The sequence below is a fragment of the Trichogramma pretiosum genome, unplaced genomic scaffold, assembly GCF_000599845.2.
Source record: "Trichogramma pretiosum strain Unisexual culture from Peru unplaced genomic scaffold, Tpre_2.0 scaffold14, whole genome shotgun sequence".
NCBI lineage: Eukaryota > Metazoa > Arthropoda > Insecta > Hymenoptera > Trichogrammatidae > Trichogramma > Trichogramma pretiosum.
The window spans coordinates 1,163,552-1,184,203 of NW_019641706.1; the positions used below are offsets into that span (position 1 = coordinate 1,163,552).

The window sequence follows — 20,652 nt, forward strand, 5'->3', positions numbered from 1 at the left end:
GACCCTATATCACGTCAAAACAATATCAAAAACAATAACAAAGATTAAGATTGAGGTTAAAGACGCAGCGGCTCACGATGCTAGCAGCGGCGCGGACGCTGACTGTCATCCCGCAGTAATGTGCACCGAGACGAAAAATCGCACGCTAAAACTGAAACTTCATCAAATAATATAAATAAGCTTTTATGAATTAAAAATATTGGCTCAATACTTCTTCAATAGTCAATACTATTATCTTAACTTTTAATTGTTATATCTGATAAACGTAAATACATTTTTTAATCCCTACAATATATAGCATAATATGAAATTATTAACTTTTTTTTCATGTAATAATCCGAGCAAGTATATAGTGATTACACACGCAGCAATGCCCAAAAAAATACAGCTTAGGAGCTCGAAAAAATCTTATTTCAAATATATCTAAGATCAACTTTCGATTTTTTTCCGAGACGATTCTTTAAAAGGTTTTGTCCTAAATATTAACAAGTTCGCAAACACAAATCTACAAACTAGCCGGTCTTCGCCAATGTTACCTGCGATGAGAGAAATCGCACTTCTATCGGAGTTTAAGGTACTATAAGAACAACCTTGTCTGAATCGCTCTGAATTTTCTTGACAAAAAGTTAACCACCGCGCAATCGAAGCTTATGGTAATACTTTTTTGTAGAAACACTCAGAGAGGCTAACATTATGTCCAACGACTCCGTTGGCACCTTCAATGCTATGAACGCTTCCCTGATATAATCGCGGCCAGAAGAACCAAATGCTTTGCTTTTGGATGTGTTTTGTCCCTGCATAAAGAGATTAAGGGGACGCACCTGTGTTTATGCCTGTAAATGCAAAAACATGAAAATTAAGGATTAATATTAAAATTTTTTGTTTCTGGCGTTAAAATATGTTTTTACAGGTCCTTTTACAACAAAAAATATGTCTGTAGTTCCTTTTATTATTAAAATTCATCCAGGATTCATATATATTGAATTGTATTTTTTAAGTCCTTAACCGCATGATTTTGAGAACAACAATTATTCAATTGGATTCCTTTAGGTCTCAAAAGTTTTGTAATTAAATTCTTTTCCACTTAAGTGTAGCAGATTTTTTATTTAGTTATTTTTTTAATCTACTCACCTCCAAATATAGTAATGAGCGCTATTAAAATAGCTATTTTTGTCATTTTCTTTGTACTTTTATATGAATAAAAATTTCCAAGCCTTTTCTTGAAATTCTAGATTTTAGGACTTCTTAAAGAGAGTGGTCGATGGTCCCAAAAAGTCTGAAAAAATTCAAGCTGATTCTTTGAGAACTTTTAAAACTTTTTATCGTTGCACTTTTTCGTTTCAGCACTTCTATATCGATATAGAAATTGACAAAGATTTTTTTATAATGTGGAAAATCCTCCGAAAAATGGCCCCTAAGGCCCATGAGATCAAACTAAGCACAGAGAGCTTCAGTATTGGGTACCGGGAGACCCCAGAAAATTTTTGGAACAAATCCATGACCCGGAGCTGGGGTGGTCTCCTTGTAAGATGACTGAATTTGGTTTATATACATATCTTTTATAATTTGTCTTCATTTATTAATAAAAATCAATACATTTATTTCGCGAGAATCACTTGCTGCGGTCGATGCTATAAGACGATGATAGCATGTTGAAGAAAGAGTAAAAAAAGTGTAGAAAAATATTAAAAAATGTAATTTTATGTTGCATTTTATAATGCATTGACTGTCCAAAATCATACGTAATTTTACATTTTTATACATTTTAGCGATACATAGAATCAATGCTCAATTATATTAAACAATTTGACTATCGAAGAAAAAGATCAGTATAATTGAATTAAATTAATGTATAAATGAAGTTTCATTCCCTGAAGAGTTTTCTACCACTAGGGGAGAGGAGGATTTTTGGCCTAGTAACCCAAGTGACCCAAGTAACACAACTAATCGAGGAAAGTATTTTTAGCCAGGTACCCCCAAGTAACCCAGGTAACCCAAATGACCCCAGTAACCCAAGTATCCCAAGTATCCCAAGTAACCCAAGTAAACCGAATGACCCAAGTAACCCAAGTAACCCGAGTAACCCCAATGACCCAAGTAACCCGAGTAACCCAAGTAACCCCAATGACCCAAGTAACCCAAGTAACCCAAGTAACCCAAATGACCCAAGTAACCCAAGTAACCCAAATGATCCAAGTAACCCAAGTAACCCCAAGTAACCCAAGTAACCCAAAGGACCCAAGTAACCCAAGTAACCCTAGTAACCCACTGACCCAAGTAACCCAAGTAACCCAAGTAACCCAAAGGACCCAAGTAACCCAAGTAACCCAAGTAACCCAAATGACCCAAGTAACCCAAGTAACCCCAAGTAACCCAAATAACCCAAGTAACACAACTAATCGAGGGGAGTATTTTTGGCCAAGTACCGAAGTAACCCAAGTAACCCAAGTAACCCAAGTAACCCAAGTAACCCAAATAACCCAAGTAACCCAAGTAACTCAAGTAACCCAAATGACCCAAGTAACCCAAGTAACCCAAGTAACCCAAATGACCCAAGTAACCCAAGTAACCCAAGTAACCCCAAGTAACCCAAGTAACCCAAAGGACCCAAGTAACCCAAGTAACCCTAGTAACCCACTGACCCAAGTAACCCAAGTAACCCAAGTAACCCAAGTAACCCAAGTAACCCAAGTAACCCAAGTAACCCAAGTAACCCAAGTAACCCAAGTAACCCAAGTAACCCAAGTAACCCAAGTAACCCAAGTAACCCAAGTAACCCAAGTAACCCAAGTAACCCAAGTAACCCAAGTAACCCAAGTAACCCAAGTAACCCAAGTAACCCAAGTAACCCAAGTAACCCAATTTTGGCCGAGTACCGAAGTAACCCAAGTAACCCAAGTAACCCAAATAACCCAAGTAACCCAAGTAACCCCAAGTAACCCAAAGGACCCAAGTAACCCAAGTAACCCTAGTAACCCACTGACCCAAGTAACCCAAGTAACCCAAGTAACCCAAATGACCCAAGTAACCCAAGTAACCCAAGTAACCCAAATAACCCAAGTAACACAACTAATCGAGGGGAGTATTTTTGGCCAAGTACCGAAGTAACCTAAGTAACCCAAGTAACCCAAGTAACCCAAGTAACCCAAATAACCCAAGTAACCCAAGTAACCCAAGTAACCCAAATGACCCAAGTAACCCAAGTAACCCAAGTAACCCAAATGACCCAAGAAACCCAAGTAACCCAAGTAACCCAAATAACCCAAGTAACACAACTAATCGAGGGGAGTATTTTTGGCCGAGTACCGAAGTAACCCAAGTAACCCAAGTAACCCAAATAACCCAAGTAACCCAAGTAACCCAAGTAACCCAAGTAACCCAAGTAACCCAAGTAACCCCAAATAACCCAAGTAACCCAAGTAACCCAAGTAACCTAAATGACCCAAGTAACCCAAGTAACCCAAGTAACCCAAGTAACCCATATGACCCAAGTAACACAACTAATCGAGGGGAGTATTTTTGGCCGAGTACCGAAGTAACCCAAGTAATCCAAGTAACCCAAGTAACCCATAAAACCCAAGTAACCCAAGTAACCCAAATGACCCAAGTAACCCAACTAATCAAGGGGAGTATTTTTGCCGAGTAACCCAAGTAACCCAACTGAACGAGGAGCTATGTTCACATTTCTGAATGATAAATGTTAGGAATTACGAATATTCGGAATACGGCTGTGGAAGTATCCGATTTTTCGAGCTTTACTTGCGAGTCGAGAAAAAATCGATTCAATCATGGTCATAGGAGTATCATTTTGTATAGTTGATGGAAAACAATGACAAACGGAAGCACTTTCCGATATTTTAATCAAGTATACACAATTTGACAGCCATATATACACTTTTATTCATTAATATAATATGATAAAATTACTGATAATGCTAGGATATGGTCTGAAAAAATGCTAATTTGGTCAAACGGTTTACATGGAAAGTTACGGCACAGGCAATTTTAAGATGAAACGTAACTGTCAAACTTTTTGAACATTGAAAAAACAGCAATTAAATATACATTTTCTCTATATCAGACCCACAAGGACGATTTTAACTTATTTTAGATAGCCGCACATATTAAAATACGCCAAGTTCATCATAACATTTTATAAGTTTCACTCGAATGTTAGTACACACTAGTCTTAATTTCTTGTAGTACTGGTGACTAACAAGGAGAGCTTTCTAAGTGCGGGTCACCGAATGCCCTGAAATTTTTTTTGGTGATCTCCTAGTACATGATGATGATCCCCCATACAGTTAGTTTGATCCAATGGACCCTATAACAATACTTTTACGCATGGTCAAGATTTGAATATTATTCAACGATAATAAATACCATATAATAGCCTATCATGGTATCAGGCTTAAAACAGTCAATTCCAACTGACTGAACAGCATTGTTACTTTGTGTTTTTCAAGTTTTTAAACAGTTATTCAAAAACTGTAGCTCAATTGGTATACTATGCAAGTATCAAAGAGCGAACCAATTTGAGTTAAAATTAAAGTACTTTACTATAAGTATTGATGCAAAAGATTGAATTAAAACTTTTATATTATTAAACTCACTGTTCCTTCTTTTTCATCCATTTTTGACACTTCATTGATTATATTTTAAGTTATTCTGGAAAAGAAAAAGAAGCATAACTGATTGTATCATCGCCAAATCACATTATTTATTTATCTTTATCATTTGCGACTTCCAGCATCATTGATGAGGTAATCTGGCACTTGAAATATAATCAATGAAGTGTCAAAAATGGATGAAAAAGAAGGAACAGTGAGTTTGATAATATAAAAGTTTTATTTGAATCTTTTGCATCAATACTTATAGTAAAGTACTTTAATTTTAGCTCAAATTGGTTCGCTCTTTGAGACTTGCATAGTATACCAATTGAGGTACAGTATTTATTTTTTGAATAAGTGTTTGAAAACTTGGAGAACACAAAGTAACAATGCTGTTCAGTCAGTTGGAATTGACTGTTTTAAGCCTGATACCATCATAGGCTATTATATGGTATTTATTATCGTTAAATAATATTCAAATCTTGACCATGCATAAGAGTATTGTTAAAGGGTCCATTGGATCAAACTAACTATATAGGGGATCATCATCATGTACTAGGAAATCACAAAAAAAATTTCAGGGCATTCGGTGACCCGAACTTGGAGAGCTCTCCTTGTAAGTGGATCATAAAACTCACTTTCCACATGAATATCTAAAATTTCACATTAGAAATTGAATTATATTACTCATATTTATTACATTTTTTTCCTCTCTATTATTTGACACTGAAGTTTTCATAGTAAATAAAACTAAAATGACTGAAAATATATCACTAATTCAACGAAATAATTGGTAACGAAACTTTTCAATTAGTTAAAAAACAATGGTATAATAATGTAATAATGTAATAATATAACAATGTAATAATTTAACCATCAATTACTAGTTTAGAAAAAGGTAACTGAATAAATCAATTATCGGTTACTAGTCAAGTAACTCGTAAATGGATATTTCAATTATCAGTTACTACTTGAAAAACTAGTAAGTGAACACTTCAAGTATGAATTACTATTTTAAAAAGTCACAACTTAATTATTCATTTGGCATTTACGTGATTAGTAGCAGATAGTTGAATAATTCAACTAGCAGTTACTAATGTAGTAATTGATAAAATTTGCAACACTGGTTCTTTCCCAGTTTATTTCCCCATTCCGCTAGTTGTTTCGTACTTCTGCTTCGACGCGTTCTGCAATGACAGTTAACTACGCGCAAATGAAACCAACCTAATTGCTCAGATAAACAAAATTATCAACAATAATAGAAGAAATGTTGATGTCTATGAATATCGCATGTCATTTAATCAAATTCATAATTTGCTAGAATCTCGAAAACATGCTGACTCTATTTTTGTGAAACAAACATTGCACTCACTCTGGCACCTTTTTTAGTTAGTTTACTGTGTCAGAGACATGTTTTTATAAATTTTACAAATATAAAGTTTGTAAATACAGTATTAAATTAAAGTTCAGTAGATGAGAATGGATGAGAAAGCCATGAATGAAATTTATGACAAGACCATTTAAATTAATATTTGGGATCAAGCGAGTTCTTAAAATAAACTTTGAATGTCTGAAAAGTAACTTGACACGGGGGTCCAAGCCGCTGGGCACACAAAAAAAATTTCACCTTTTTTTGTTAATAAAACGGCATTTTCTTTTGGGATTTGACTATATATACTTTTTACATACATTTTTTTGTGCTATGTTTATTTATTTTGTTGTGCATATATTGTTATATCACTAGAGTATATATCGTTTTGTGGCTAGGCAACGGTAGACACTTCGTCCTTGTTCTACTACACGAATTATTGTAAGAGTTACTCACATATTCATATCACTCAACTGAATGCTATTCCATACTATTTCTACTGAAACATTATTTATTAGACAGCATAACTCCGAGGAAGACTCAGTGAATATCAATGATAGTTTAAATGAATAACGTTCTTTTCGTTTTTTTACACAAAATCATGCTTGCAACTAAAGCAATTGACGATTGGCGCAAAATTAAGTTGAAAGGAAAATAATTTGAAGAAAAAGAAACTTATGATGATTTATATTACCTTAAAATTTAATTCTGTTTTTTGTTTATTTTGAATAATGAAAAACTTCTGTTCCTTTATTATTCCGTAGTTCAGATCATATATGTTTGAGAAAAATAGGATTATTGAATGGATCACGAAAGCAATACTAGTAAGGGGTAACACGGGGCTTAAAATGGAAAAAAATTTATTTCCTTTTCGAGTTATATTTTTTGGCTCTTTCCATTGCATTTTTCAAAATTCCAAAATTTTGACTATTTACTGAGATACAGCTGTTTCCGTGAGCCAATTTCGTACACTTTGCGTGTTAAATTTTTTCTTCTTTTGCGTTTTTGTGCAAAATGGGCCGTTGTTGTCGTAATATTCAGAGCGCAAACTCTTTATTAAGTCACCCTGCACAAACACTGAAGCACAATTTTTTTATTTTACGTTTTTTTTTGTGACTTCCTTCATGAATCTACTGATTGAAAGTGATCTATGAGTTCGATCACCTCCTCGAGGTTGTGACCATAACCATTTACGTTCTGAAGAAGTGTACGCTACCCTGGTGCCGTAATTCAATTGGTATGCTCTGAATATTACGACAACAGAGGTCCATTTTGCAAAAACGTAAAATGCCAGAAAACGCAAAAGAAGAAAAAATTTAACACGCAAAGTATACGAAATTGGCTCACGGACACAGCTGTATTTCAGTAAATAATCACAATTTTATTTTTTTCGATAAAATATAATTTTTTTCGATTTCAAGCTACTTGTTAGCCCTTAAACAAAATATCTGCAATGAACCAAAATAGTTTCAAATAGATTTATTAGTTAAATTAAAAAAACAAAAAAAAATACAAAAAGTGTATTTACTTGGTGGCGATCCCAAATGATAAACCACTAGTCGATCTTTTTTCAAAAATTTTCGGACTATAGACATATTTAATAAATAAAAATTGTTCGAAAACTAATGTTACAAAAGTTAAAGCTCTCACAAAGATGAAGCTTTCTAAATGGTTGAATTCACTTATTTACACGATAACCTGATCAAACTTTTTACTTTACACACTGGTGTAGGAACGGTTATCAACGCTAAGGTGTCGTGAAATCAAGTGTAAACAAGTCAAGCGCTTATTTAAAGATACAATTAAAAATGAATCACTAGTATTTGAGTAAAATCAAATTTTTTTGGTCTCAATGATATTCTTTTTTCATGTTTCATGCTTTGGCTTTGCTCGTACATCGAGGTAATTTATTTTAATGATAGATCACATGCGCGCTGGTATAATTTCTATGCAAGCCTATACGCGAAAAACAAGTATTTAGATTATAGTTCCAATTCCAGAGCCCATAGCTGAACTCTGTGAATCTATAGAAAATTAAGTCTGCCATTTACATACTTTATTCTGTTTTATTTTTTCTAAGTAACACAAACCACGATCTAAAAAATTTTAGACTAACACTTTTTTTTTCAAGTTGCATTCTTTAAAAAAAAAACTAAAAAAAAATAATTTCAGAAAAATTCCGAGCGAAATATTTCAAGTTTTAATCTTGTAAGGAAATTGCATAATTTCATATGTATTGCAGATTCTGAGTTGATTAAAAATTTGACAGCATAATTTAATTTATTCCCATAATTTTTCAGATAAAAGTTAAAATTTTGTTAATGAGTTTGTTTTAATCTAAAAAATTCAATCGAATTTGTAATAGTTTTTGATGTCGTCTGGCATTTTAGCATTTATCGAGACGTAAAAATTGCACAGCTGTTTAACATCAGTCTGATATTAATCAAAACCAAGTTTATCAACGCCGAGAGCTCTAGAAACACATAAATCATTACACGTGTGGAGCAATATCAATAAAATTTATTTACTGTGCTCGGCAAAGCGAATAACTTATTTTTTCACGTCTTGAAGTTGAATGGAAATCCAAACATTGCAGGATCACTCAGTTGTATGCTCGATAGAAACATTTTGTGTCATACGTGTTTTCAGTAATTTTCCCCGGAGTTTCAAAATTTTGTTTCTGTAAAATATTCCCTCGACCTGTCTCGGACTGAAACGACCCAAACATTGTATTTCTCTTGGAGGTTGTATAATCGATGTTAGAAAAAATAGACATTTTTATAAATCTTTTTTTATTATAAAACAATTTTTGAGTTATGTAAAATGATACGTTTTACATTTTATTATATTCATTAAAAAATGCATTAAAAAGAATTGATCGTTATTAAAAATAGAAATTAAAATACTTTCTTATAAGATCTAAAAGAAATATTTTGAAACAAACAAAATTGTTGACCATTTTAGTAAGCATCAAAACGTAATTTGAAATTTGGCTAAACTCTAATTCTTAATGTGTTATTTTTCCATTTTTTTGGTACTGGATGGCGAGCTCAAACGATTGGAGCAATATTGCCTTTATTTTCCAGTTGTTGAATTTTTTTCATTTTTTTATTGCCAGGTGTCATCCAAGTCATCAATGTAGCGACTGAAAAGAACAATTATTTTATTGTTACATTTATACATTTTTGACAAAATTGACGAAAAATTAAATAGCGATTCATTCAAACTTACTTAATAATTGAATGGACATTATGATAAAAAGAGAAGTACAAAAATTATCAATAAGGAAGCCAAATAAGACGTTTCCAGTAAATGACCCTACGCGGCCGATAAACTGAGTGATTCCAGTGGCTGTTACTCTGTTGAACATAATAATTTAAATAATTAATACATAAAATATCAAACGGTCAAATGAATTTTAAATAATCCGAAACTTACCTAAGATTCGTTGGGAATAATTCGACGATAAAACAGTATATTAAACTAATGTTCATAGCATTTAACGACTCAAATATTCCTGACAAGAACAAAGTCTCTGTTGTGTCGCTCACAAAGTACATGGCTACTGTTGTGATACATGCTATGAATGCCGTAATAACTGTTCCAAAAAGAGGAAAAATGCATTAAACTAGATTTCATCATTGCACAATTCAAATAAGACTAACAACAGAACAATGTGTTTACTTACACAAATATAGACGATAGCCCACGTAATCGATGGTAGGTGGAATGATTACTGCGCAAGGAAGCGAGGCAACTGCTAATATTACGGTGTTTAGGTATACGCTCGTATCGATTTCGGATTTACATTCGGTGACACTGGAATCTTCATGGATGTCATTGCTGAAGTCAGTTTGATTCTGAAGAAAAAACAGTTTGAATATTAAAAACTCATGTTCAGGGTATGAATGAATTAAAGTAAGAAAAAAGTTACTAACCACTATGGTTGTGTTTCCGGCCACTTGGCTGAACCAGCTCGAGACTTTGCAAAAGCTTTCGGTTTGGCCATTGTGAAAGTTGGTGTAGTCAGCCGATCTTTGGAATAATTCCGGGAACCATGTCATTAAAGCGTAATACGTCGAAGTTATACAGAACATGATGCAACTGACTGAGAAGAGCCTCTTGGCATATGGCGCTTTCACGAGTGTGTGCATTTGTTTTTTCGATGTGTGCAGGAGATTCTTCATCTTTTCTTTTCTTGCCTGCTGTTTCATCTTCCTCTCCTCTTTGGGATTGCATAGTTTGCTGATTTTTTCCTCGGCAAAGAGATCTTGAATCGCTGGTGAACCAATCGATAGTAATTCGGCCTAGCGTAAGAATATTCCAATTAGTTTTCATTTTTTTTTGTTTAAAAGGCAAGTTATTAAAAGAAGAATTGAGACTCGTACCTTGAAAGAGTCGTAAGAATTTCCGGTGTTTTCGTGGTAAATCATGTAGAGAACTGATAGTAATTTGACACTTTTACCATTCTCAGCGAGATACTTGGGAGTTTCTGGTATTGTTAAGATGTAAAGTGCGCTAAAGAAAGCAGGTAAAGTGCCTATCACTACGAATAATTTCCACGAGCCGAAAAACCAGTATGACAGCTTGAAGGATATTGGTAAAGGTATCACACCCCAGGCCAACACTAAAAATAAAGGAAATGTTTTCAGTCGTACCTACAAATTGATATTCATATGAAAAATATTGGAGCGAGGGAAAAATACTCACATGCAGCAACGAGTACTCCAACGACCCAGGCGAATTCCATCCACGAGAGCATTTTGTTTCTCTGTTTTTCAGGTTGAAATTCACCAAGGAACGTGAATATGACACAGATTTGTCCCGTTATGCTGACACCGGTGAAAAATTTCAAGACCACGAAGATCCAGTAATTCGATACCAACGCGCTCAATATTTCAAATAAGAATCCTGTGCACAAGGATAATAATAGAGCAGGTCTTCGTCCTCTAAGATCAGCAAAGAATCCCCAAAAAGTAGCACCAATGGCCATTCCTTTATAAAATTCGATAAATATTTTAATTGATGAAGACATTAAGTTATTTTTTAAACAAATAATAAAAAAAATGGAATCGTACCAAGCATAGGCGCAGAGGTGATGCGGCCCTTTTCAAGAGTTGTCATTTGAAAGTCGCAAATAGCTGCTGGTGGAATGAACCCAACGCCAGCGATGAAATTTCCACAGTTCAAGTAGATGAGCATTGACAGCAGCAATACTCTGATGTTGAATTTACCGAACCCTAAATTGCAAAAAAAGTATAATTCACTAAAGTGATTCACTACTATTTAAAATGTAGAGAGTTTTGAAAAAAAGCGAACACCTACCAGTTCTGTTAAGGGCGGTTTGAACCGTGTCCTCGTCCACGTACATTTCTAAAAATAATTAACAGTTTAGAAATAAATTAATAAAAAAGTGTTAAAAAGTGGTAACGATAAAATTATGGAGACTTTTTTTATAAAATCTTAAAAAAAAAAAAATTATCAAACAGATTTTTAAAATATAATCAATAAAAATTACCAAGCCACTTCTAATTTATAAAAAATTATTAAAAAATATACTCACTAGGACGATGATGTATAACGATGTATTCCCAATAAAATCTACAACACCTGCTCAATGTACACTAAGGTATGATGCAAGATGGTGTTTGCAACCTCAGTTACAATTGCTCCTACCTATCCAAACGATAACATCTGCAATTAAACAGACACATGCTGTTAAAACTTTCTTCATGTTAAAAAACAATTTATCTTCATTATCTTCAGTTTACATTCAATTATTAACTATTATTAAAAAACTATGCACGAATTAATGAATGAAAAAAAAACTTACACCTGACGGAACTAGTTCCTTAAATAATTAACACTATAATAAATCTAAATTAACCCGCGAAAGTGTTTCGTAAGTGCCGGAGACACGAACACTTATGTTAGCTAAAACCCGACTTAAGTACAACGCATGATGATACTAAAAAAAGTGAGAAATCGGCAACGTAATGCCTCTATTTATTGTGCTTGCGGATCGCTTCTAACGCCGCCTGACCCATTGTCTCTGTTTAATTTGAACTAAATTTCTTGATGCTCCCGCCTTGCCTCTTACGCTAAATAAACTCCGATCACCTGCGCGTAGAATATATTTTTTGGGGCTCTCGTTGTTTTGCGCATCGGCAGCTTTCGAGACTGTTACGCGTCAGACTTGATTTATTATTTCGATAACTTAATAAGGATTTTTAAACGTTTGGTACTGAATGGTTTTCGCCTTGAGAAGTATTACATATTTTTTAACACACGTCAAAATTAAAAAAAATTCCAACGCGTATTTAAGGTTACAATTATAAAATATTTATTCATGAGTCTAGCTAAAGGCCTACCTTTAATTATTTATCAAAAAGAGAGAAATTGATTTTTGAAAAAAAAAACTTTGGTATGATTCATAAAAAAAAGTTTGTCGCAACAAGGAATAAATAATAAAAAATATTTTCGTTTATTTCTCACTCTGAATCGTCGGGGAAAGTTCAGACTTATTATCTATCTATTGATTCATGACGAGTTTTCAAGCAATCTTAAACTTTAATTTTCAGAGAAATCAAGCAACAGCACGTGATCGTAAATGCTGATTAATTGTGCACTTGTATTAATAACCATCTAATAAAAAGTAATTTGAAAATCAACTTTTTGATTATGTTGAAGTATTTTCTAGTTAATAACTTAATTCATTACGTTCATACTGCAAGCTCTCTTCGCTTCTGGATTTATATATTGTAAAAAAAATTTTCATTACACCATCGTTCCATTTTCCAGTTTATTGTTACAACTTGCCAGTGGAGGTTGTTTAAACATGAATAAATCATTTGTAGCGTCTGATCGAGTGCATTAAACAATTAACAATAATTACATGCAAAATAATTTTCAAAAATTTATAAAATATAATTTTCAAAATTCAAATTTTAAGGAGACGCAATTGAAACTCAAGTGACTCGTGTAAAGCGTCAAACTTTTACGTCATTTTTGTTTGGACAGCTGGATTTTCAATAGTCATGTAAAGTTGTAGCGAAACAATAATAACTCACTATTACATAATGCTGAGCTAAATTAAAAATCACATAATTAGACAAAAGTCAATTTATATACACAAATTGTAAAAATCATCAATTAATGCAGCTATAAAAAAAATTGAGATATAAAACTTGTTATCAATCCGTCTGACCGGCCGGTGACTTAATCTACTTACGCAGCCGTTCTGAAAAATGACACAATCCTTTTCAAGGTATCGTAATTCGATTAACCTTTCGTCTCATCTCGACGCTCGAGTAAACTCAAACTTTTTATCATTGTTAGTTTAGTGGCACGAATTAAAGTTCAGATTCATGGCTTAAAAAAAGAAAACGAACTTTTAATGTAAACATAGCACATTTAATTTGAGTATAATAATTACGACAAACAAACTTAATAGTACATTTATTTTAATTTAAATACAACATTAATTAAAAATGTTCACAAAAATATAACGGGTTCTATTTGCATTCGGAATTCATCTATCACATTAATTTAAGTAATTTTAATTTTTATAAAAAATATGATAATTTTTCATTTCCTTAGTTTTGTCTTCGATCACTTATATTATTACAAGAAAACATATTCATTAAAATATATAATGCTGACGTAAATTTTAATGAGAGTTAGGAATAATATTAAAAATTGAGAATTCGAGGAATCACTATTTTTTTTCTTCTTAATACTTTGGCCTCTTGAAAAATCGATATACACTTAATAGCAGCCTTTTACGACGGGTCGTTAAAATCATTCTGAATTCGTCGCATCTTCCCTCGATTCGGCGTGGCCCAGCAAAGAGCCGCAGCGACTACAACAAAGCAAACAAAAAAAAAGAAGCGTAATTGAGAAGGTGCGTAATACGATATTTCTTTTTATTATTCTAATAATCTATAAGCAAACTCGATAAAGAAAAGAAGTTATCGGAATAGCGCGCGAGATCAAACAATCGAACGATCGCGCAATTAATGTTGACGCGCGCGCGTAGCGTGAACAAAACAAATTAAACATTAATAAAGCTTATAAACAAAGCCAAATAATAAGCGCGGGAAGAGAAAAAAATCGAATTCGCGTTTAATTCGGCTCGTATCATTTAATGCGTTTCAAAGTCGCAGACTCGACGCGCGCGCGACACGACTTCGTGACGTATACTAATAATAATAATAATAATTGTCGTCGTCGTCGAACAAGTGTGTGTACATTTAATCTGTGCATCGAGCGATATATGTATTGTATTTTCGGTTGGCCGCACCTCGTATCGTATCGTCGCTAACACCCGTGCGTGTACACGTGTTTGACACGACGAGTCGTCGTATTATATATATTATAATGTGTGCAACTTACGAAACAGTTGAGCCGCCATCACGATGATGAGTATGCTGCAGTACTCGTCGATGAGGTAGCCGAACAACATGTTTCCGAACAGAGAGCCCAGACGACCGAGGAATATGGTGATGGCTGTTGCCATTACTCTGTATTATTTAGTCATTGACCAAAAAAAGAAAGAAAGTGAAATGACGTTTTAATTACGCATTAACTTTCGTTCGTCGTAAACATTTTGGATGATGATGATGTTGATTATGTTATACGTCGAAAAAATTTCGGCAAACAAGGAAAATAGAGTGCGGTAAACACACGAGCATCAATTGTGCGTTACTCAATGTGCCTCGTTGCCTGTTTGATCAATAATTATACAATAATTGCAGAGGGAGAGAGAGAGCGCGAGCGCGACATGTTAATTTTATGAATGATGGGTTTTTGCGAGTTGCATTATTACAACTAATTGATCAATCCACGTTTTGCTCACCTAAGATTCGTGGGGAAAATCTCGACGAGTATGCAGAATATGACGCTTATGTTGATAGAGGTAAATGCTTCGAAGATGCAGGAGAGCACGAGATTCTGGGCGGAGGTTTTCACGAAGTAGAAGGCTATCGTGACGGCGCACGAGACCGTCGCAGTGAAAACTGTGAAAAAAATTGAATTGCATTACTTGACCTTTCTATGCATCTTTCAATTTTTAATTTATCCTTGGATGCGATTCTTGACACTCACGCAGGTAGACCTGATAGCCGATATAGTCGACCGTCAGCGGAAGTAGAATGGCACAAGGGAAACAGGCTACTCCGAGCCAGATTGAGTTCACGTAGACGCTCGTGTCGATCTCGGTGAAGCAGCCATATAGGTCAACGGTGTCGTTTATCTGGAAAAGCATGTGACCATTTATACATACAATTTCGATTTCGTCGGATTATGCACGCTCTCGTTGACTGTGAATTTTTAATTATTATTGCTGCTGCGTTCGTATCGTACAGTCGCAGCTTGGTCGGTAATCGGTAAAATAGAGTTTCTCGGCATTCACATGATTTTTTTTCTTGCGTAACCGAGAATCGAGTGAAATTGAAATACATTTTTTGCGGTGGACGATTGGAAAACCTACATTTACAGTGAGATTCGACGATACGTCCATTTTTTTGGAAACCGTGCAAACGCTAGCGAACTCGTCGGGATAGTTGGCCTCGAAGTAAGCGAATCTCTGGAACAGCTCGGGGAACCACGTCATCAAGGAGTAATACGTCGAGGTCATGCCGAACATGATGACGCCGACCGTCAGGAGTCTCGTGACGTAAGGCTTCCGCGCCAACATTTTCACCTGCGCCTTCGACGTGTCCACCAGATGATGGAACTTCTCGAGTTTGGTCAGGACTTTTTTCGAGGACGTGTCGGATTTGGCGGCGCTGCCGTTCTCGCTCATTGCTACCAGACAGCTGATCGACGGCAGACCGCAGGTCGCTAGTTTTTCCTGCAAAATTATTATACCTGTATTTTACCAAAAACAATTGCACTGATTTAATTTTGCAGTATCGAAAATGGCTCGCGCGATGCGTGTCTTATCTCCCGTGCGTTCAATATTGTCATTGCAAACATTACACGATGATTCAATGTAAAGTAGTATATTAAATGAACAAATTAAATTGACGAAAACATAAACACTGCATCACACAGAATACTCTGCCTCGTCATGAAATGTATTTTAATTTTATGAACCCAGTAAAAAATGTGTCTGCAGCGAATTTTGAGTTTTCTCGATTTACTGAATGAAACTGACTCTGAAATCCTCTGCAGTTTTTCCGGTATTCTCCACGAACATTCGCGTCAGTACTTTCAGCAGAATGTCCCTCTGTCCGGTCTCGGCGAGAAATTTCGGCGTCTCGGGCAGGGTGAGCAGCCACAGCCAGACGAAGAACGCCGGTAGAGAGCTCGTCAGCACGAAGAGATTCCACGAGCTGAACGTGAACACTCCCGCCTTGTAGGAGAAATCCAAGGGAATGACGGCCCATGCCAGAACTGCGAGTGAAAAATCATCGTTATTTTCAATCGATCGATATTATAATTCATGAGATTGAATTATAAAGTTTGAACGAACGAGCAACGATGATTACTCCGATGGCCCATGAGAATTCCATCCACGAGAGGATACGATGTCGGTACTTGGTCGGCTGAAATTCCCCGAGATAGGTGAAACTAATTGACAACTGTCCCGTAACACTGAAAAAAATTTATCATGTAACGAGAGCATGTGAAAATTCTCAAATCGTGTATCAAAGAATTTTTCTTTACCCCACGCCGCTGAGGAATTTCAAGAACACCAGGGCCCAGTAGCTCGGCACGAGCGACGACAAGGCGTCGGCGGCGAACTGCAGAAACAGCGCCAATAGCAGAGCCAGTCGTCGACCCTTGACGTCGGCCAAGAAACCCCATATACTCGAGCCAATTAGCATACCTTAAAACAAACGACATGCTTGTATTATTTGTTATCAAACAAATACGCGTCGAGTATGATAAAAATCGAGAAATTCGTGACAGTGCATCAATTACAAGAATTTTCTATATCGCCAATGATTTTGAACTCTCGACGTCGAGATATGCATCTCGTACTCGCGATCCCGCCGCCGATTATAATGCCTCGAGTCGATTTTTACTGCGCAGCTCAGACATATCTGCTCGGCACGCTCGCGCGAATGATTGCGGTGAAAATTGTGTGGCATCGATGATCATTGGGTAATTCACCGTACACTGACTGCGCGCGTAAATTAGACATTATCTCTTTGTCATTACGATCGCAGTGATCGAAAAAAATCTCTTCTAATGTGAAAAAACGTCTTCTCTTTCGTCACACAGCTGAATATAGGCGTGTTTAATACGAATATAATTGAGCAAAATGAAGGATTAAGTATTCGAAAAATGAAGTATATGTTACAGTAGAATTCACATGATTCATAAAATTCATGTGAATTCATGAGCTCATAAAATTCGAAATGCTCCATTGCTACCAGTCGATTTTCATTCAGTACAATGTTAAAAAATATTAAAATAAATTTGTTGAATAATGAGATTAGATCACTATTAATTTAACATTTTTTTAAATTTTCGATTGAAGAATAGAATCACTTTTAATAATAAACCATTGTAAGTATTTTCAAAGGCTTCGATTCTTACCTAGCAAAACGTCAAAAGATACCAAAGTTACCGCTAGATGGCGAGTTCCCGAATTCTCAAAAATCACAAGAGAAATAACAAAGTTCGAGGATAAACTAATTCCCACAGAAGCTTGAACGATTCTTTCGTTTAATTGAAATAATTTACATCATCCCAACTTTGTATTACGACCCCGTTAAGTATACAGATGTCGCGGTAACACTTATGAATCTGCGTTACCCTCTCATTGCCCAAGCTATTCATTTATCGCCCTTCTCTACAGATTCCATGCGCTCCGTTCATTATTGCTGACACTTACCCAGCATGGGAGCCGCGTTGATGCGTCCCTTGTCGATGGTCGTCAATTGAAAGTCGCAGGCGGCCGTGGTGATGACGAAGCCGATGCTCGTGATGCCGAAGGCGCAGTTGAGATACATCAGGGTCGACACGGCCACGACTTTGAAATTGAATCTGCCGAAGCCTGCGACGACGAGGTATATCGTTGATTCAGTATGCGAACGAAACACGAAATTATTTCTTTTTTGTGCCACCCCAACCTACAGTAACATTTTACTCCCGCTGAGCGAAATGAAAATGTTACTTTAGGCCGGGGGATTCACAAAAAATTGTATTTGCACCTACGTAGCGAAAAAAGAAAGTCTCAGAGCACGTAATTACCAGCCTCGGCTAATAAATTCTACGTGCTCTGAGCCTTTCCAGTTTTTCACTCCCTAGGTGCAAAATATACTAATTTATTTTTGTCCTTCGTCACTGACAACCAATTAAGGATTCTGCGTATGAAAAAATAATGTTTTATACGCGCGATTGCGCGCACACATACCTGTTTGCTCGACGGCATTCTGCGCTACGCTTTCTTCCAGATACATGACTGAAAAGAATAATCAAATTGGTTAATGGAACGGAAGAAAGTCGTCAAACATCGGGATCGATCGATATGTTATACTTTTCGGGCTAGTGCAAACACGCGACGCGTATAATTGAGAAATCGCACCGTTCGGCACTTGCTTGCGTGCAGAGTGCACAGCTTGCAACCGAGTGCAAAACGAAATCGAATTAAACAATGCGTCCAACAATACGATAAAATAGAATGAAAAACTCACTTATCTCGAGATGTCGAACCGACTGTCGTCAAAAGTGTATAGGCCTCTTAAAATCTTTGCCGTCGCACTACTGCACCAGGAAGCAGCAAATGCGTTTCAAGGGTCCAACCGATCGCCCCATCTCGATTGATTTATCGCACTTCTGCGATCTCCCTGAGTTTTCTACGGCAGCTGAGCCTCGATGCGTCTTATACTTATTTTTCAACAACAGAAGCAGCAGCAGCAGCAGCACGTCTGTCTCGATTCGAGTCAGGATCACGGATGCGCTTCGGTAGAGCACACACACACACACACACGCGCGTCGGCAAGCTGTAATTTACAATCTGCAATTATGAGAACAACATAGTCACTCGATAGAGAGGCGCAAGACGCCGACTCGTGCCGAGCTAATATAGCTTATAGACCTTATGTGTATGTGTACATAATGTTCACGCGCGCTTCAAAGCTGCGTGGCGAAAAAAGCCTTTCGATTAATATGAAAAAGTCAGTGTGAGAACAAACGAAACGATATATATAAATATCTCTATAAACACTTGTGTATCCGCGCGATCAAGACATTTGTCAATGCTCGTTTACTTTATTGATATTTATCGATGATCGCTTGTATATCAGACCATTTCAATTGTTAAGCAACGTTTATATTCTTTTCTTTTTACGATGCCATCGAGCTCTATATTGTATATGATGAATCTAGCCCGTACAAATGTCACGTGTAAATCATATATATTGCATATAATCTGAAAATTTCAATCGCGAGTTGGCTCTCTAGAGTATAATATACCACTACCGAATTAAATCATCTTTAACGTCAAATGGTGTACTAGAGACGGCTATTATGCTGTAAAGACGGAATATACACACGTTATAAGCGAAAAGTGTTATAGCTATGACGACGACGCGTGTGAACATGCACGATTTCAATCGTGCGCACGAACCATTGTATATTTACCGCGTAATTCTTCTTTGAACTCGGCTAATCGTACAATTTTTTTTTTCTATTCTTTTTTTTTTTTTTTTTTTTTGAAACATACANTTTTTTTTTTTTTTTTTTTTTTTTTGCTAATACTAGACTCACCGTTAACTTAAAAAGTCTTGGCCTACCGGTAGTCAGTCAGTGAAAGAGAGCAAGAGAGCCTCTTCAAGCGCGATAGATCTTCGCGATGCTTCTTCACTCGCGTCCGATTACAAATTGACTCCTCTTCTGCAACGCGTATCGCGAGCTGCGTATACGTGTATATAGGCTTGCCGATCCTGCGAGTCGATTGAGTTATATATTGTTGCCGATGCGCCAACGCCGTATTATATACGTACTTCTTCTTCTTCGTCTTCGATGCGTAGTATACGTCGAAGTATAAATTCGTGAGTACGGCGCAAGCTGTCAAGTTCCCCGACAGTGCGGCAGCAGCAGCGGCTCTGCTGTAATTCTTTTTTTTATTTTTCACTCAATAATTAGAATCTTTTTTATACTGTTTGTCACTTTTTTTTTTATTTTTTAACTAATAATAATGACGATGATGATGATGATAATAACGAACGATGCACGAGCCTCGGTTCATTGGCACAGATTCGCGTTTAAAAATATATTGCTGAATCCTCGATCTCTCTCGAAAGAAAGAGAGATGCAACGAGCGAAAGACAAAACGAAAACGAGTTTTTGATACTCGATCGGAGAGTGCACGTGACGACGCCGACTTGGCTCGTTACTTAGTTCGAACACTACTCTGCTGTAATTGATTTGAAATGATGCGCGCTCGAACTTTACAAGGCGCAATATATATATTATGAATTTATGCGCCGCGCTCGTTTCTCAAATCCAACACAGTCCTTCGCGCGCCGGAGAGCTGTATCAAGTTGTAAAGGCGCGAGGTGCGAGCGCGCGAGCCGACTCTATACTTGGAAGTATCGCGATATGAACGCGCGATAAAGTTTCGAGGAGAGACGCGCACGGGCACACGCGCCGTTTCCGGTATTTGCCCACACGTCGTCGTGTGCGCAGAGATGAAAAGCCTCGGGAAAATTTTCG

The 20,652-nt window shown here is 36.2% G+C and overlaps 2 protein-coding genes across 3 annotated transcripts; both read right to left on the reverse strand.

The window, feature by feature from the left end:
• Positions 1-9,000: 9,000 nt before the first annotated feature.
• LOC106656824 (synaptic vesicle glycoprotein 2A-like) lies at positions 9,001-11,830 on the reverse strand. Its single transcript, XM_014377976.2, has 11 exons — positions 11,813-11,830; positions 11,543-11,673; positions 11,305-11,352; positions 11,058-11,219; positions 10,690-10,974; positions 10,368-10,606; positions 9,918-10,286; positions 9,668-9,839; positions 9,418-9,577; positions 9,211-9,338; positions 9,001-9,124 (listed from the first exon to the last, which is right to left on the reverse strand). Exons 3-11 carry the CDS (start codon positions 11,348-11,350, stop codon positions 9,030-9,032), a joined length of 1,656 nt encoding a protein of 551 aa, XP_014233462.1. The 5' UTR covers positions 11,351-11,352; positions 11,543-11,673; positions 11,813-11,830; the 3' UTR covers positions 9,001-9,029.
• Positions 11,831-13,491: 1,661 nt separating this feature from the next.
• LOC106656942 (synaptic vesicle glycoprotein 2B-like) lies at positions 13,492-20,521 on the reverse strand. Of its 2 annotated transcripts, none has more exons than XM_023462992.1 (12): positions 19,705-20,521; positions 18,630-18,938; positions 18,350-18,397; positions 17,828-17,989; positions 16,651-16,813; positions 16,457-16,578; positions 16,139-16,377; positions 15,470-15,832; positions 15,085-15,232; positions 14,837-14,996; positions 14,374-14,501; positions 13,492-13,840 (listed from the first exon to the last, which is right to left on the reverse strand). In XM_023462992.1, exons 3-12 carry the CDS (start codon positions 18,393-18,395, stop codon positions 13,761-13,763), a joined length of 1,611 nt encoding a protein of 536 aa, XP_023318760.1. In that variant the 5' UTR covers positions 18,396-18,397; positions 18,630-18,938; positions 19,705-20,521; the 3' UTR covers positions 13,492-13,760. The 2 variants fall into 2 exon arrangements, with proteins under 2 accessions (XP_023318760.1, XP_014233632.1); XM_014378146.2 differs by having other exon boundaries at positions 18,630-18,952.
• Positions 20,522-20,652: the final 131 nt, after the last annotated feature.

What these genes read in the sequence shown, in the direction of transcription:
- LOC106656824 (XM_014377976.2), bottom strand. Translation starts at nt 11,350, where the DNA reads ATGTACGTGGACGAGGACACGGTTCAAACCGCCCTTAACAGAACTG. An exon ending in GGGCTATCGTCTATATTTGT is followed by an intron (nt 9,578 to 9,667) that starts GTAAGTAAACAC and finishes TTTTTGGAACAG; the next exon opens with TTATTACGGCATTCATAGCA. An exon ending in TTATTCCCAACGAATCTTAG is followed by an intron (nt 9,339 to 9,417) that starts GTAAGTTTCGGA and finishes TATGTTCAACAG; the next exon opens with AGTAACAGCCACTGGAATCA.
- LOC106656942 (XM_023462992.1), bottom strand. Translation starts at nt 18,395, where the DNA reads ATGTATCTGGAAGAAAGCGTAGCGCAGAATGCCGTCGAGCAAACAG. An exon ending in GAATGCCGTCGAGCAAACAG is followed by an intron (nt 17,990 to 18,349) that starts GTATGTGTGCGC and finishes TCGTCGTCGCAG; the next exon opens with GCTTCGGCAGATTCAATTTC. An exon ending in AAATTCCTCAGCGGCGTGGG is followed by an intron (nt 16,579 to 16,650) that starts GTAAAGAAAAAT and finishes AATTTTTTTCAG; the next exon opens with TGTTACGGGACAGTTGTCAA.